General features: G+C 38.0%; 1 protein-coding gene across 2 annotated transcripts in view; it reads left to right on the top strand.

The window, feature by feature from the left end:
- Positions 1-13,222, top strand: part of Zpbp (zona pellucida binding protein) — a 161,924-nt gene that overhangs the window by 1,019 nt on the left and 147,683 nt on the right. For both annotated transcript variants that reach the window (XM_021177972.2, XM_021177973.2), the window contains exon 2: positions 1,856-1,936. In XM_021177972.2, the coding sequence (XP_021033631.1) occupies positions 1,856-1,936 (81 nt within the window). The remainder of the gene's footprint in view (positions 1-1,855; positions 1,937-13,222) is intronic.

Raw genomic sequence — 13,222 nt, 5'->3', positions numbered from 1 at the left:
TCCCTCTCCCTCTCCCTCTCCCTCTCCCTCTCCCTCTCCTTCTCCCTCTATGTTGACATTGTAGACTTACTAACAATAATCTGTGTCCCATAGATCCTAAATGTACTAAAGGTACATTTGTCAGAGTTAAAGTTTATTCAAATAAGAGAACTATAAAGTAACCAAGGATACAGATGTAGAAGAAGTGTGAAGAAAGGGATATTGTGGTTAAAGGAAAGAAATGGGGCATGCTTACTAGTTTTTTTTTTTTTTTAACTTGACACAATCTGTAGTTACCTGGGAATAGGAAACCCCAATTGAAAATTTGACTATCAGATTGACGTATGAGCCGTCTGTGGGGGTATTTTTCTTAATTGCTTTTGATGTGGGAGGGGCCAGTCCTCTGGGAGGTGGTGTCATCCCTGGGCAGGTGGTCCCAGGCAACGTAAGAAAGCAGGCTGAGCAAGCCAGAGGAAGCTAGTCAGTAAGCACTATTCCTCCGTGCTTCCTCTTAGCCTGCTGCCTCCAAGTCTGGGTTTGAGTCCTGGATGCCTTTGCTTTCCTGGATTGGGAAGAGAGGCCCCTTGGTCTTGCAAACTTTATATGCCTCAGTACAGGGGAACACCAGGGCCAAGAAGTGGGAGTGGGTGGGTAGGGAAGTGGTGGTGGGAGGGTATGGGGGAACTTTTGGGATAGCATTTGAAATGTAAATGAAGAAAATACCTAATTAAAAATGTAATAATAAAACAAAACAAAAAAAAAAGGAAAAAAAGTACCCTGCAAGGTGAAGTAAATTCTCTCCTCCCAGGTTGATTTGGGGCGTGGTGTTTATCACAGGTACAGAAAGGAAGCTAGGATGGGGAGAGGGAGATGAAGATCACTCTTTATAATACTAAAGTTCAAGTGATGGGCACAAAGAGTCCTGTGAGAATAAATTGTCTAATTAGTCTGCCTGAAAAAGATGGAGTTGAGTGTGGCTCTTGGCCTCATACGTGGTAATAAAAATTTGTGGTTTTGTTTAAAAATATTGCCTGACTTACCTTTTTTGATAAGGTCTATCAAAAACAGGATAAGCTTTTATTTAGTATCTTAGCATGTAAACTGTGACTAGTAAAGGCTGATAATTACATAGCACTTCATATCTCCGATGATAATTCTATAAGGCTGGAATTGTCAGTCTCATTTTGCAGATGAAAACCCTTAGACTTGTAGTTTAAAGTAACTTTCCTGTGGCCGAATTTGCATTTAAACTCCACTGCGGCCTTTAATGCCATAGTCTCTCCTCTTTACCTGCTGCTATTGAGGCTATTTGGAATTAACACTTTATGGTCATTGTATTGCATTCTCCACCTCTTCTGTTCACAACATCACACTATCATAAATGCTCATTCAACAATGAGTGAAGACTATCAGGAAGTTTTTCAAAATCATTGTCTTCATAGTTTTCATGTTATAGGTGTAGTGCTTGCAAAGGATTCTTGACTTAAACACCGATGCTTCTATCAGTGGAGTTTGGACCAAGGAAAGTGATGTATGTGGATGAATAATGGTATTCCAGCATCCATTGAAGTCTTCCATGACAGTCAGTTAATGAGGTCATGCAGAAAGTCTCAGGGAGGAGGGGTTTGTGATATGGGTCCTGTAAGGTGGGAGACTATTGTAAGTCAGCACAGAGAGGCGGGGCTAAGATTTATGAGGGGTAAGCCACAACTATATGGAATTCTTTAAGGACTATGCAGAGCAGTAGGTAACATATCATAGGACACTGATTCATACTTCCTGAAATGGAGTCAAGATAAACTATACCCTTATTTTAATACTTGGGAAGGTTTACAAGACAAACGTTGATCCCTTGTTTTCTTTTTGTTTTTCATAGTTGGACATTTGGCTCGACTGCCAAGAAGTATTCACTTGACTCAAGATTCACTGAAAATAGTGGGATCAACACATTTTCCTGGTACTCATAACTAGCTTTTGAGTAATTGGAAGTTACTAGCATCTGCTTACAGGGTGACAGTCCTGCTGAAAAGCGCCATGTTCCTCAGTGACTCTCCTTCTGCACAGCTGGATTAAATGGGTTTGTTTTTTGTAGAGCTGGAGTCATCCAAGGGTAATTCTGTGTGCAAAGAAAAGTTATTTCTAAAAGTTATCTGAGGTTTCTAGTAGTGCTTTTACTTGTAATGTATGTACTACTCACTAGGGGATAAAATGTGGGCATCTTAAATATGCTAGAATAATAATAAAGATTTTGGATGTATCCTTTCAGATATATATATATATATATATATATATATATATATATATATATATATATATATATATATATATATATATATATATATATCCTTTCATGAGGCACATCAGCTGCAACTTTTTTTGAATTTTTATTGCTTTAACTTACTTGCCACAAAACACCTTTAATTGTTTTTTTAGTTGATGAGGCTGACAACTCTCAGAACTTACTAATTCCGCATCATCATCATCATCATTATCATGATGTTGTGATGAAGTGCCTCTGCTCATGAAGCAAGTACTCCTGGCCCTCCTTTGATACTCTCGGGGCCCTGGCTTGCTGATACCTTCAGATTGATATCTGCTGTTCTTGGCTTAGTTAAAGCCACACATTGTATGGTGTTTGTACGACACTGTTGTCGTCTTCTAAGTACTTCATTTCTTTTTATATCTGAATAATGTTCCTATGTATGTGAATGTTTTTACTTCTCTTAAGTCTGTCTTGGGAGAGTCATTTATGGCTAACGTATCAGTCATGTGTTGTTTCTCTTCATACCAGCAGTAGATGGAGGTCCAGCCTTCCTAATATTCACACTGACACCTGTTACTGACCATCTGGTTTATTTTATTTTATTTTATTTTATTTTATTTTATTTTATTTTATTATTTTGTTACAAGCGTCCTAGTTGTGTGTGAAATGATACCTTCTGTGGTTTTGAGTTGTATGCTGCTAAAGACCAGTGAGCTGCCTCTTCTCAGATGTCTGTAGAACATGTGGGTATCTTTCTTTCTGTAGGAATGCCTATTTGAGACCATATCTACGTCTTACTTTTTGTTGTTTTGGTTGAGTTGTAGAGTTCTTTATGTATCCTGGCTGTTAGAAGCTTATCATATGACTTAGAAATATTTTCTTCCATGCTGTGAATTAATATTTCCTCTCTTCTCTTCTCCTCTCTCTCTCTCTCTCTCTCTCTCTCTCTCTCTCTCTTTTTTTTTTTTTTTGAGACGGCATTTCTCTGTGTAGCCTTGACTGTCTTTGGACTAGCTCTGTAGACCAGGCTGGTCTCTGTCCCCCTCCCAAGTGCTGGGATTAAAGTCATGAGCCGTTACTACCCAGCTGTATATTTTACTCTGTCTTTTGAAAAATACAGTTTAAACTTTGATACTCTCAGTTTATTCTGTTTCCTTTTAAGAGTCATTTTGACCCATTCTGAGTTAACTTTTGCTTTTGATAAATGCTAGAGCTAAGCCTCATTCTTTAGTGTATTACCTCATGTTGAAGTAATGATTCTCTCTCTTGAAGTCTGTCTTGTCACTGTTACTGAAAAACAGTTAGCCATGGTTGTGGGCTTAGCGGATGGACTCTCCATTCTGCTCTGTTGGTCTGCATATTCTGCTTCTTATGCCAACCCCTTGCTATTTTGATTATGTTACTTTATATTGAGTCATTAAGTACTTAAATGAGAAGCCTCCAACTTTGTTCTCTTTGAAATTGTTGTTGCTATTGTGGGTTCTTGCAATTCCACATTAATCCCGTAATCAGTATCTGTTGCAACACTGGGTTGTAAAATAGGTGTCCTTTCCTTGAGTGACCGTTAAGTAGCTTTACATTTGTTTCAGCCTAATTTCTCTTCAAGTTGATACAAACTACAATTTTCAGAATATAAGTTTGTAGTTACATTGTTTATTATTTATTTCATTTTAATGCTATTTTAAGTGAAAGAATTTAATGTAGCTAGGTTTTAGATTGTTTTTTGCTGGTTTTAGACATGCAGTTAATACTTTTACATTGATAGCAATCCTTGTCATTGCAAATTTTATTAGCTGACACTTGGAAATAGCTGCATGTCTTTGTTTCCAATATGAATGCAATTTCTTTTTCATGCAGTTGCTTCATTTACAGCTTCTTCTTGAATGCTGAATATAGCAAATCACCTAGTGTTGCCTCTGTCTTAGGGTTTGAGAGAGCATCTCAGGCTTTGAATATTCAGCATAATGCTAACTATTCTTAAAGATGCTCTTAATCAGAGTGAAGAAGATTCCTTCTGTTCCTGCGTGTTGAATATTTTTGCTGAGAAGGGTGTTGGATTTTTGTCAGATTGTCTTTGTACATCTGTGGAAATGATCATTTGGTTTTGTTTATTTTATTGCTATGATGCTTTATATTGATTGTTGATCATAATGTTTAACTCTTTGTTGATCATAGTTCTTTCCTTTAAAAAAACATTTTATTATTCATATGTTTGGAGGATGTGGTGGGGTGTGCATGAAAGCCACCCACCACCTTTGTGTGGAGGGCAGAGGACAAATTAAAGGAGTTGCTCCTCTCCTTTCAACTCTGTGGGTCTCATAAATTGAATAAAGTTTGTCAGACATGGTGGGAGCTGCTGTGCCATCTCACTGGTCCACTCTAGACCTTCTGTGTGACGTTGGGTTTTATTGCTAGTATTGTGAGCTGTATCTTCATAAAGGCTTGTAGTCTTTGGATTTTAACATTAGGATGGTGGTGACTACAGAACAGACTCTGGTATATTTCCTCATAATTTTTTAAACATTTTGTGAAGAATTATTGTTAATTTTACTGTATTTGATACAGTTTTCTGGGATATCCATCTGGTTCTGGAATTTGTAAAATATATTTTCATAGTAATTTACTTTGCTTCTAAGCTTATTCAGATTTTATATTTTATTTATATTATATTTTATTTATTTATATTTTATTCGTGTCTTCTAAGAAAAATCGACAATTAGTTAAGGATCATTTATATATAACTAGTTACTTCTCTTTGTGGCTTTTATTATAATCAGAGAATCCTTTGTTTATAGATTTTGATGGGCCATGAAGTATCTTAGTGTGTATCTTCTTGAATTATCCCTTGCTGAAGTTCAGTTATCTTAAGTTTGTAGATTTGTGATATTTGTGAATTTGGGGAAGGATTTAATCAGTGTTTCTTCAAACACTCTCTGTAATGTTTCTGTCTACTTTTTCCGGGACTCTGATGATTTCCCTTCTATCCAAGCCATGGTTCATTTACCTGTATTCTCAATCCAGATAATCCTCAGTGGCTTCTTGCGAAGGCCCCTGTGCCCTCTGCTGCGTAGTCTCCTGCTGATCCTGAGATTGGAGTTTTCAGTTCAGTAGTTATACTCTTTGGTTTGGATTTTTTTTTCTGGTTCTTCTTAACCTTTTTATGGATATTCTCTATTTGAAATAACTGCATCTCATATTTTTATTTGAGGCGTGGTTTTCTTGGCTCATACTTAAAATAGCAAATTTAACATTCTTTTTAGTTGAGCCAAACATTTGTTCTTTTTCAAGGTTGCGTGACTGTTGTGTTTTTTGCTTGTGTATTTCTTCAATCTTTTCTTCAATCTGTATTTTTTAAAATTGAAAACAGGACATTTAAAATAATATAGCACAGTGCTTCTGTAAATACAACTATTTGCCTTTTTAAGATAGGATGGTGGTGTTTTGGCTAATTTTCTTTTCTTTGCGTATTAATGCCAAGGTCTCTGTCAGTTAATTTAGGGTAATGACTAGCTAGAATCTGAAACATTTGTCACCAGTGAGTCCTTTAGCCTTTATTGTGGGTCTCTGCCACCCTCCCTGCTTTTTGCATAGCTCTAGTTTCCGTGTAGAGGTGACAGTTATGTTTAAGCTGTGTAAACCTCAGTTGCATTCAGAGGTGAAAATTTAGTGTTCACATGGATGCGCATACATGCTCACATTCCTATGCATGAACTTGGTGTTCTTTCTCTTTGGAATGTGTAGAATTTTCCAGAGTTCCAAATGTTATTTGCTAGTTTTTTTCTCTTTTTGGATAATGTAATTCCTGCAATCACTATACAATCCAGTGTAGTATATATAAAATCCAGTAGAAATCCACAGAGGACATTGGACAGATCCAATGTCAGTCCTCTTAGAGAAAACACTCTGTAGACATCTGAATGCTCTTTACTCCCTCTAGTGGCTACCAGGTTATTGGCTCCACTATATTTTCAGACCCTGTTCAAGCCTTTTCAAGGTTACTAGAGAGCTGGGGAGGAGGAACTGGAACAGGATGTAATAAAATGCTACAAGGCCAGCTATGTATAAGTGCAGTAGTTCTCTGGGACTACAACAACAGAGCGCTTAGACAATGGAAAGTTTTTAGAGTTCTGGAGGCTATTCTATGATGAGAGTGTTAGTGGTTCTGGCTCCTATGAGGGCTATGAGCAAGAGGCTTGTTCTATCTAGACTTTGCTTGGGTTAGAAATGGGTTACCTTCTCCATGAATCTCTTCTGTGTCTTCCCCTTGTATTTTTATGTAGGTGTAAAATTCCCCCTTTATGTGAGCATTAGTCATATTGAATTTGAATCCACTCTATAGTCTTGATTTCCTCTGCAGAGACTGTATATCGAAGTGAGCTCACATTCTCAGTGTAGATTAATAATTCACTATAAGAGAGGCAGGCACAGTCCAGCCCTATACTGAGATAGGTAATAGACTCTTCCCTTCTGTCTCCTCTCCTGTCACTTCCTTCCCCCCTCTTCTTCCCCCCTCTTTTCTCACCTCTTTCCCTCTGTCAGTTTGCTTTCTTTAATTCTTTTTTAAAGTTTAATATTAAAAACTATATTGGGAAAGTTCATCCCACCCATTTTATTAGTGTATATCAATTATACAAAATAATACTTTTTGTTATTATATTTTTGTACATGTATAGCATGCTTTGATTACATTTGCTCTTCTTGCCCCAACCCCTTCAAACCTGGTCATCTCTTGTTTTTCAGATAGCAACTCTTTTCCTTTTATGCCTTCCTAAAATATCTAGAGCTAGGGAGATAGCTCAGGCAGAAGAGTGTTTGCTGTTTACGCATGAGGATATGGTTTCAAATACACAGCTCTCATGTAAAAGCTGGTGAGGTCCTGCTTGCCTATAACCCACGTATTGAGGGAAGGAGAAAGGTGAATCTTGTGCTCACTAGTAGACAGCCTGTCGGAAACTGAACTTTAGGCTCTACAAGAGCCTGTTTGAATAGAATAAGGGGGAGAACAATAGGTGACACTTAATGCCTTCCTCTGCATTTACTCCCTCATAGGAAGAAGCATGCATTCACCATATACATGTACTCACAACATTCACATTCTATAGCTGAGAGAAATCATACATCATACATTGGATATCACACTGATCCTGGTCTATTTCACTTACCAGAATCTCAAGTTCAATTATGTTATTTCCCCAAATAACATAATGGATGGATAAAAGTCACATTTAAAAAAAAAACATGTTGCTTTACACTTAGGCTGATTTCTATTATGTGGGTCTCATGAATAGTGCCACAGTGGTCACTGGTGTGCAGCTGTCTCTGTGCTGACTTAGGTTTCTGTCTCCATACCCTATGACAGATCCTATGACAGTGCTACTTTTATTTTTTGTAGCCCTCCACATTGGTTTCTATAGTGCCTGAACCAATAAGCATCCCATCAACAGTGTGTAGAGGCCACCCATACCCATGTCCTCTCTAGTATGTTCCCTGTTTGTTTTCTTTTTAAAATATGTACTGATTTTTTGAAATTATAATATACATAGAATTATTTCTCCTTCTTCTTCTTCTTCTTCTTCTTCTTCTTCTTCTTCTTCTTCTTCTTCTTCTTCTACAATTTTTAAAATAACAGCTGAATAATGTTCCATGGTTTAAATGTTCATATTTTCCTGACCTCTTTATCTGTTGATGGGATTCTAGGCTGTTAACAATTTCTGCCTATTATGAATAGAGCAGGAGTGGACATGGTTAATGACGTGTCCTTGTTGTAGGATAGAACATCCTTGGGGTATACCCAAGAGTGATTATAACTGGATCTTGAGGTATATTGATTTTCATCTTTGAGAGTAACTGACATGTTGATGTCCACAGTTGCTGCACAAGTTTGCACTCCCTTCAGCAAAGGAGTATTCCCTAGTTCACATCCTCACTAATATGAGCTGTCATGCTATTGATGTCAGCCATTCTGATTCTGTAAGATGGAATCTCACAGTAGTTATGATTTGCATTTCCCTGATGTAAGGTTGTTGAACATTTCAAGTGTTTCTCAGCCAGTTGAGTTTTGTCTACTGAGAATTCACTGTTTATATACGTTCCAGATTTTTAAATTGGGTTATTGGTTTTTTTGAGTTCTGTATATATATTTTGGATATTAGTTCTCTACTGGATGCAGAATTAGTAAAAATGTTTTCCCATTCTGTAGGTTGTTGCTTTGTCCCAATAATGGTATCCTTTGCTTATAGAAAATTTTCAGTTTCATGAGGTCCCATTTATTGCTTGTCTTACTGTCTGTTCATATGGTTTTCTGCTCAGAAAAATTTTCCTATGTCAGTGAGTTCAAGGCTTTTCCCAGATTTCTCTTCTATCGGGTTCAGTATATCCAGTTTTATATTGAGGTCTTTGATCCATTCCATCCATTTGTGGAGGTTAAATATGTTATATTTGCATTCTTTTACATGCTAGTTGACATCTTCTAGTTTGACCAGCACCATTTGTTGAAGATGCTTTCTTTATTTCAATATGTATTTCTGGCTCCTTTATAAGAAGCCAGGTGTCAATAGGTGTGTGGCTTCATGTCTGGATCTTCAATTTGATCCCATTGATCGACATGTCAGTTTTTATTCTGATACCATGCTGTTTTTATTACTATAGCTTTATAGTCTAACTTGAAATAGTTGGAATGGTAGGATTCCAGCAGTTAATTTATTGATAAGGATTGTTTTACCTATTCTGCTTCTCCCACTTCCCATATAAAGCTTCAAATGGTCCTTTCAAGGTCTGCAAAGAATTGTGTTGGAATTTTGATGAGGATTGCATTGAATCTGTAGATTGCTTTTGGTAGGATGTCCATTTTTACTATGTTAATTAGACCTATCCTTAAGAATGGTCGATCTTTTCATCTTCTGATATTGATTTCAGTTTCTTTATTCAAAGACTTGAAGATTTATCATGCAAATCTTTCACTGGCTTGGTTTCATCCTAAGATATTTTGAGACAATTGTGAAAGGTGTTATTTCCATAATATCTTTCACAATCCATTAGCCATTTGTACATAGAATTGCAACTGATTTTTGTAAATTAATTTTGTATACAGCTACTTGTTTATCAAGCTGTAGGAGTTCCCCTGTGAGATTTTTAGGGTCACTTTTGTATACTATCATACCATTTGCAAATGAAGATATTTTGACTTATTCCTTTCCAGTTTGTATCCCCTTGATCTCTCTCAGTTGTCTTTTTTTATTGTTAGTGGATTTAAAAAAACTATTCTTTAATCTTTTTTTACAGTCCAGACTTCATCCCCTTCCTGGTCCACTCTCCAACTGTTCCACATCCCTTACACCCCCTCCACACCCCTGTCTCCAAGAAGATGCCCCACCCCCATCCCACCGGACCTCCCCACTCCCTGGGACATTAAGTCTCTTGAGGTTTAGGTGCATCTTCTCTGACTGAGTCCAAACCCTGCAGTCCTCTGCTGTATATGTGTTGGGGGCCAAATATCAGCTGGTGTATGCTGCCTGATTGGTGGCTCAGTGTCTGAGAGATCCAGAAAGACTAGCAGTCTCAACTAACCTGGACTAGTCTCAACTAGTCTCTCCCTCAGTTGTCTTATTGCTCTAACTAGAACTTCAAGTACTATATTGAAATATTGAGACAGTGCACAGCTTTGCCTTGTTCCTGATTTTATTAGAATTGCTTTGTATGTCTCTGTCTCCATTTAATTTGATGTTGCCGGTGGAGTTGCTATAAACTGCTTTTATTATGTTTAAATGTGTCCATTGTATCCCTAATCTCTCCAGGACTTTTATCATGAAGGGGTGGTGAATATTTGTCATTGTCTTTTCTTCATCCAGTGAGATGGCCATGAGGTTATTTTTCTTTCAGTTTATTTATATGGTGGATTACATTTAGGTTTTTTGTATACTGAAACATCCCTGAATCTCTGGGATGAAACCTACTTGATCATAGTGGATGATGTTTTTGATGTGTTCTTGAGTTTAGTTTACAAGTATTTTACTATTTTTGCATCTATGTTCATAAGGGTAATAAGTTTCAATTCTCTTTCTTTGATGGGTCATTGAGTGGTTTGGGTTATCAGGGTGATCCTGCTTCATATAATCAATTGGGTAATGTTTCTTCTTCTGTCCCTATTTTGTGTATTAATTTGAAACGTATTGGTATTAGCTCTTCTTTAAAAGTCTGGTAGAATTCTGAATTAAAACTATTTTGGGGCAGTTGGGAGACTTTTAATGACTGTTTTTTCTTTTTCTTTTTCTTTTTTTAGATACTTTATTTACACTTCAAATGTTATCCCCTTTCCAGGTTTCCCCTCCAAAAATTCTCTATCCCCCCTCCCCTTCACCCCTGCTTACCAACATACCCACTCCTGCTTCCTGGCCCTGGCATTCCCTACACTGGGGCATCAAGCCTTCACAGGACCAAGGACCTTTCCTTCCATGGATGACCGACAAGACCTCCTCTGCTCCATATGCAGCTGGAGCCATGAGTCCCACCATGTGTACTCTTTGGTTGGTGGTTTAATCCCTGGGAGTTCTGGGGGCTACTGGTTAGTTCATATTGTTGTTCATATGGGGCTGAAAATCCCTTCAGCTCCTTGGGTCTTCTCTCTAGCTCTTCCATTGGGAACCTTGTGTTCAGTCCAATGGTTGGCTGTGAGCATCCACCTCTGTATTTGTCAGGCACAGATAGAGCCTCTCAGGAGACAGCTATAACAGTCTTCTGTTAGCAAGTACTTGTTGGCATCCACAGTAGTGTCTGGGTTTGGTTACTGTATATGGGATGGGTCCCCAGGTGGCGCAGCCTCTGGATGGTCATATCTTCAGTCTCTGCTCCAGATTTTGTCTTTGTAACTCCTTCCATGGGTAATTTGTTCCCCCTTCTAAGAAAGACCAAAGTATCCACATTTTGATCTTACTTCTTCTTGAGTTTTATGTGGTTTGTGATTTGTATCTTGGGTATTCCAAGATTCTGGGCTAATATCCACTAATCAGGTATTGCATACCATGTGTGTTCTTTTTTGGTTGGGTAACCTCACTCAGGATGATATTTTCTACTTCCATCCATTTGCCTACCCCATTTTTAATAGGCTTATTTGGTTTTCTGGAGTCTAACTTCTTGAGTTCTTTGTATATATTGGATATTAGTCCTCTATCAGATGTAGGGGTGGTAAAGATCTTTTCCTAATCTGTTGGTTGCCATTTTGTCCTATTGACAGTGCCTGTCATCTTACAGAACCTTTGCAATTTTATGAGATCCCATTTGTCAATTTTTGATCTTAGAGCATAAGCTATCAGTGTTCAGTTCAGGAAATTTTTCCCTGTGCCCATATGCTTGAGGCTCTTACCCACTTTGTATTCTGTTGGTTTCAGTGTATCTGGTTTTATGTGGAGGTCCTTGATCCACTTGAACTTGAACTTTGTACAAGGAGATAAGAATGGATCAATTTGCATTCTTCTACATGCTAACCTCAAGTTGAGCCAGCACTGTAGGTTGGATATGCTCTTTTTCCCACTGGATGGTTTTAGCTCCTTTGTCAAAGATCAAGTGACCTTAGTTGTACAGGTTGATTTCTGAATCTTTTGATCTACCTGTCTGTCGCTGTACCACTATCATGAAGTTTGTTTGTTTGTTTTTATCACAGTTGCTTTTAGTACATACATCTTGAGGTTGGGAATGGTGATTCCACCAGAGGTTCTTTTATTGTTGAGAATAGTTTTTGCTATCCTAGGTTTTTTGTTATTTTAGATGACTTTGCAAATTACCCTTTCTTTTTTATTTTTATTTCTATTTATTTATTTATTTATTTAATTTTTTTCATTTTTATTAGATATTTTTTTCATTTACATTTCAAATACTATCCTGAAAGTCCCCTATATCCTCCCCCTGCCCCGCTCCCCTACCCACCCACTCCCACTTCTTGGCCCTTCCATTCCCCTGTACTAGGGCATATAAAGTTTGCAATACCAAGGGGCCTCTCTTCCCAATGATGGCCGACTAGGCCAACTTCTGTTACATATGCAGCTACAGACACAAGCTCTGGGGGTACTGGTTAGTTCATATTGTTCCAACTATCGGGTTGCAGACTCCTTCAGCACCTTGGGTACTTTCTCCAGCTCCTCCATTGGGGGCCCTGTGTTCCATCCAATAGGTGACTGTGAGCATCCACTTCTGTATTTGGCAGGCACTGGCATAGCCTTACAAGAGACTATCAGGGTCCTTTCAGCAAAATCTTTCTGGCATATGCAATAGTGTCTGCATTTGGTGGCAGATTATGGGATGGATTCCCAGGTGAGGCAGTCTCTGGATGGTCCATCCTTTCGTCTCAGCTCCAAACTTTTTTTTTGTAACCCCTTCCATGGGTATTTTGTTCACTATTCTAGGGAGGAATGAAGTATCTACATGTTGGTCTTCCTCCTTCTTGATTTCCTTGTGTTTTGCAAATTGTGTCTTGGGTATTCTAGGTTTCTGGGCTAATATCCACTTATCAGTTCATGCATATCATGTGTGTTCTTTTGTGATTGAGTTACCTCACTCAGGATGATATCCTCCAAATACATCCATTTGCCCAAGAATTTCATAAATTCATTGTTTTTAATACCTGAGTAGTACTCCATTGTGTAAGTGTACCAAATTTTCTGTATCCATTCCTCTGTTGAGGGACATCTGGGTTCTTTCCAGCTTCTGGCTATTATAAATAAGGCTGCTATGAACATAGTGGAGCATGTGTTCTTATTACCTGTTGGAACATCTTCTGGATATATGCCCAGGAGAGGTATTGCTGGATCTTTGGGTAGTACTATGTCCAATTTTCTGAGGAACCACGGAACTGATTTCCAGAGTAGTTGTACAAGCTTGCAATCCCAACAGTGGTCCTCTTTCTCCATCCACATCAGCATCTGATGACACCTGAATTTTTGATCTTAACCATTCTGACTGGTGTGAGGTGGAATCTCAGGGTTGTTTTGA

This window comes from Mus caroli, chromosome 11 (genome assembly GCF_900094665.2).
Source record: "Mus caroli chromosome 11, CAROLI_EIJ_v1.1, whole genome shotgun sequence".
Taxonomy (NCBI): Eukaryota; Metazoa; Chordata; class Mammalia; order Rodentia; family Muridae; genus Mus; species Mus caroli.
This window is presented reverse-complemented; position numbering and strand designations above follow the sequence as displayed.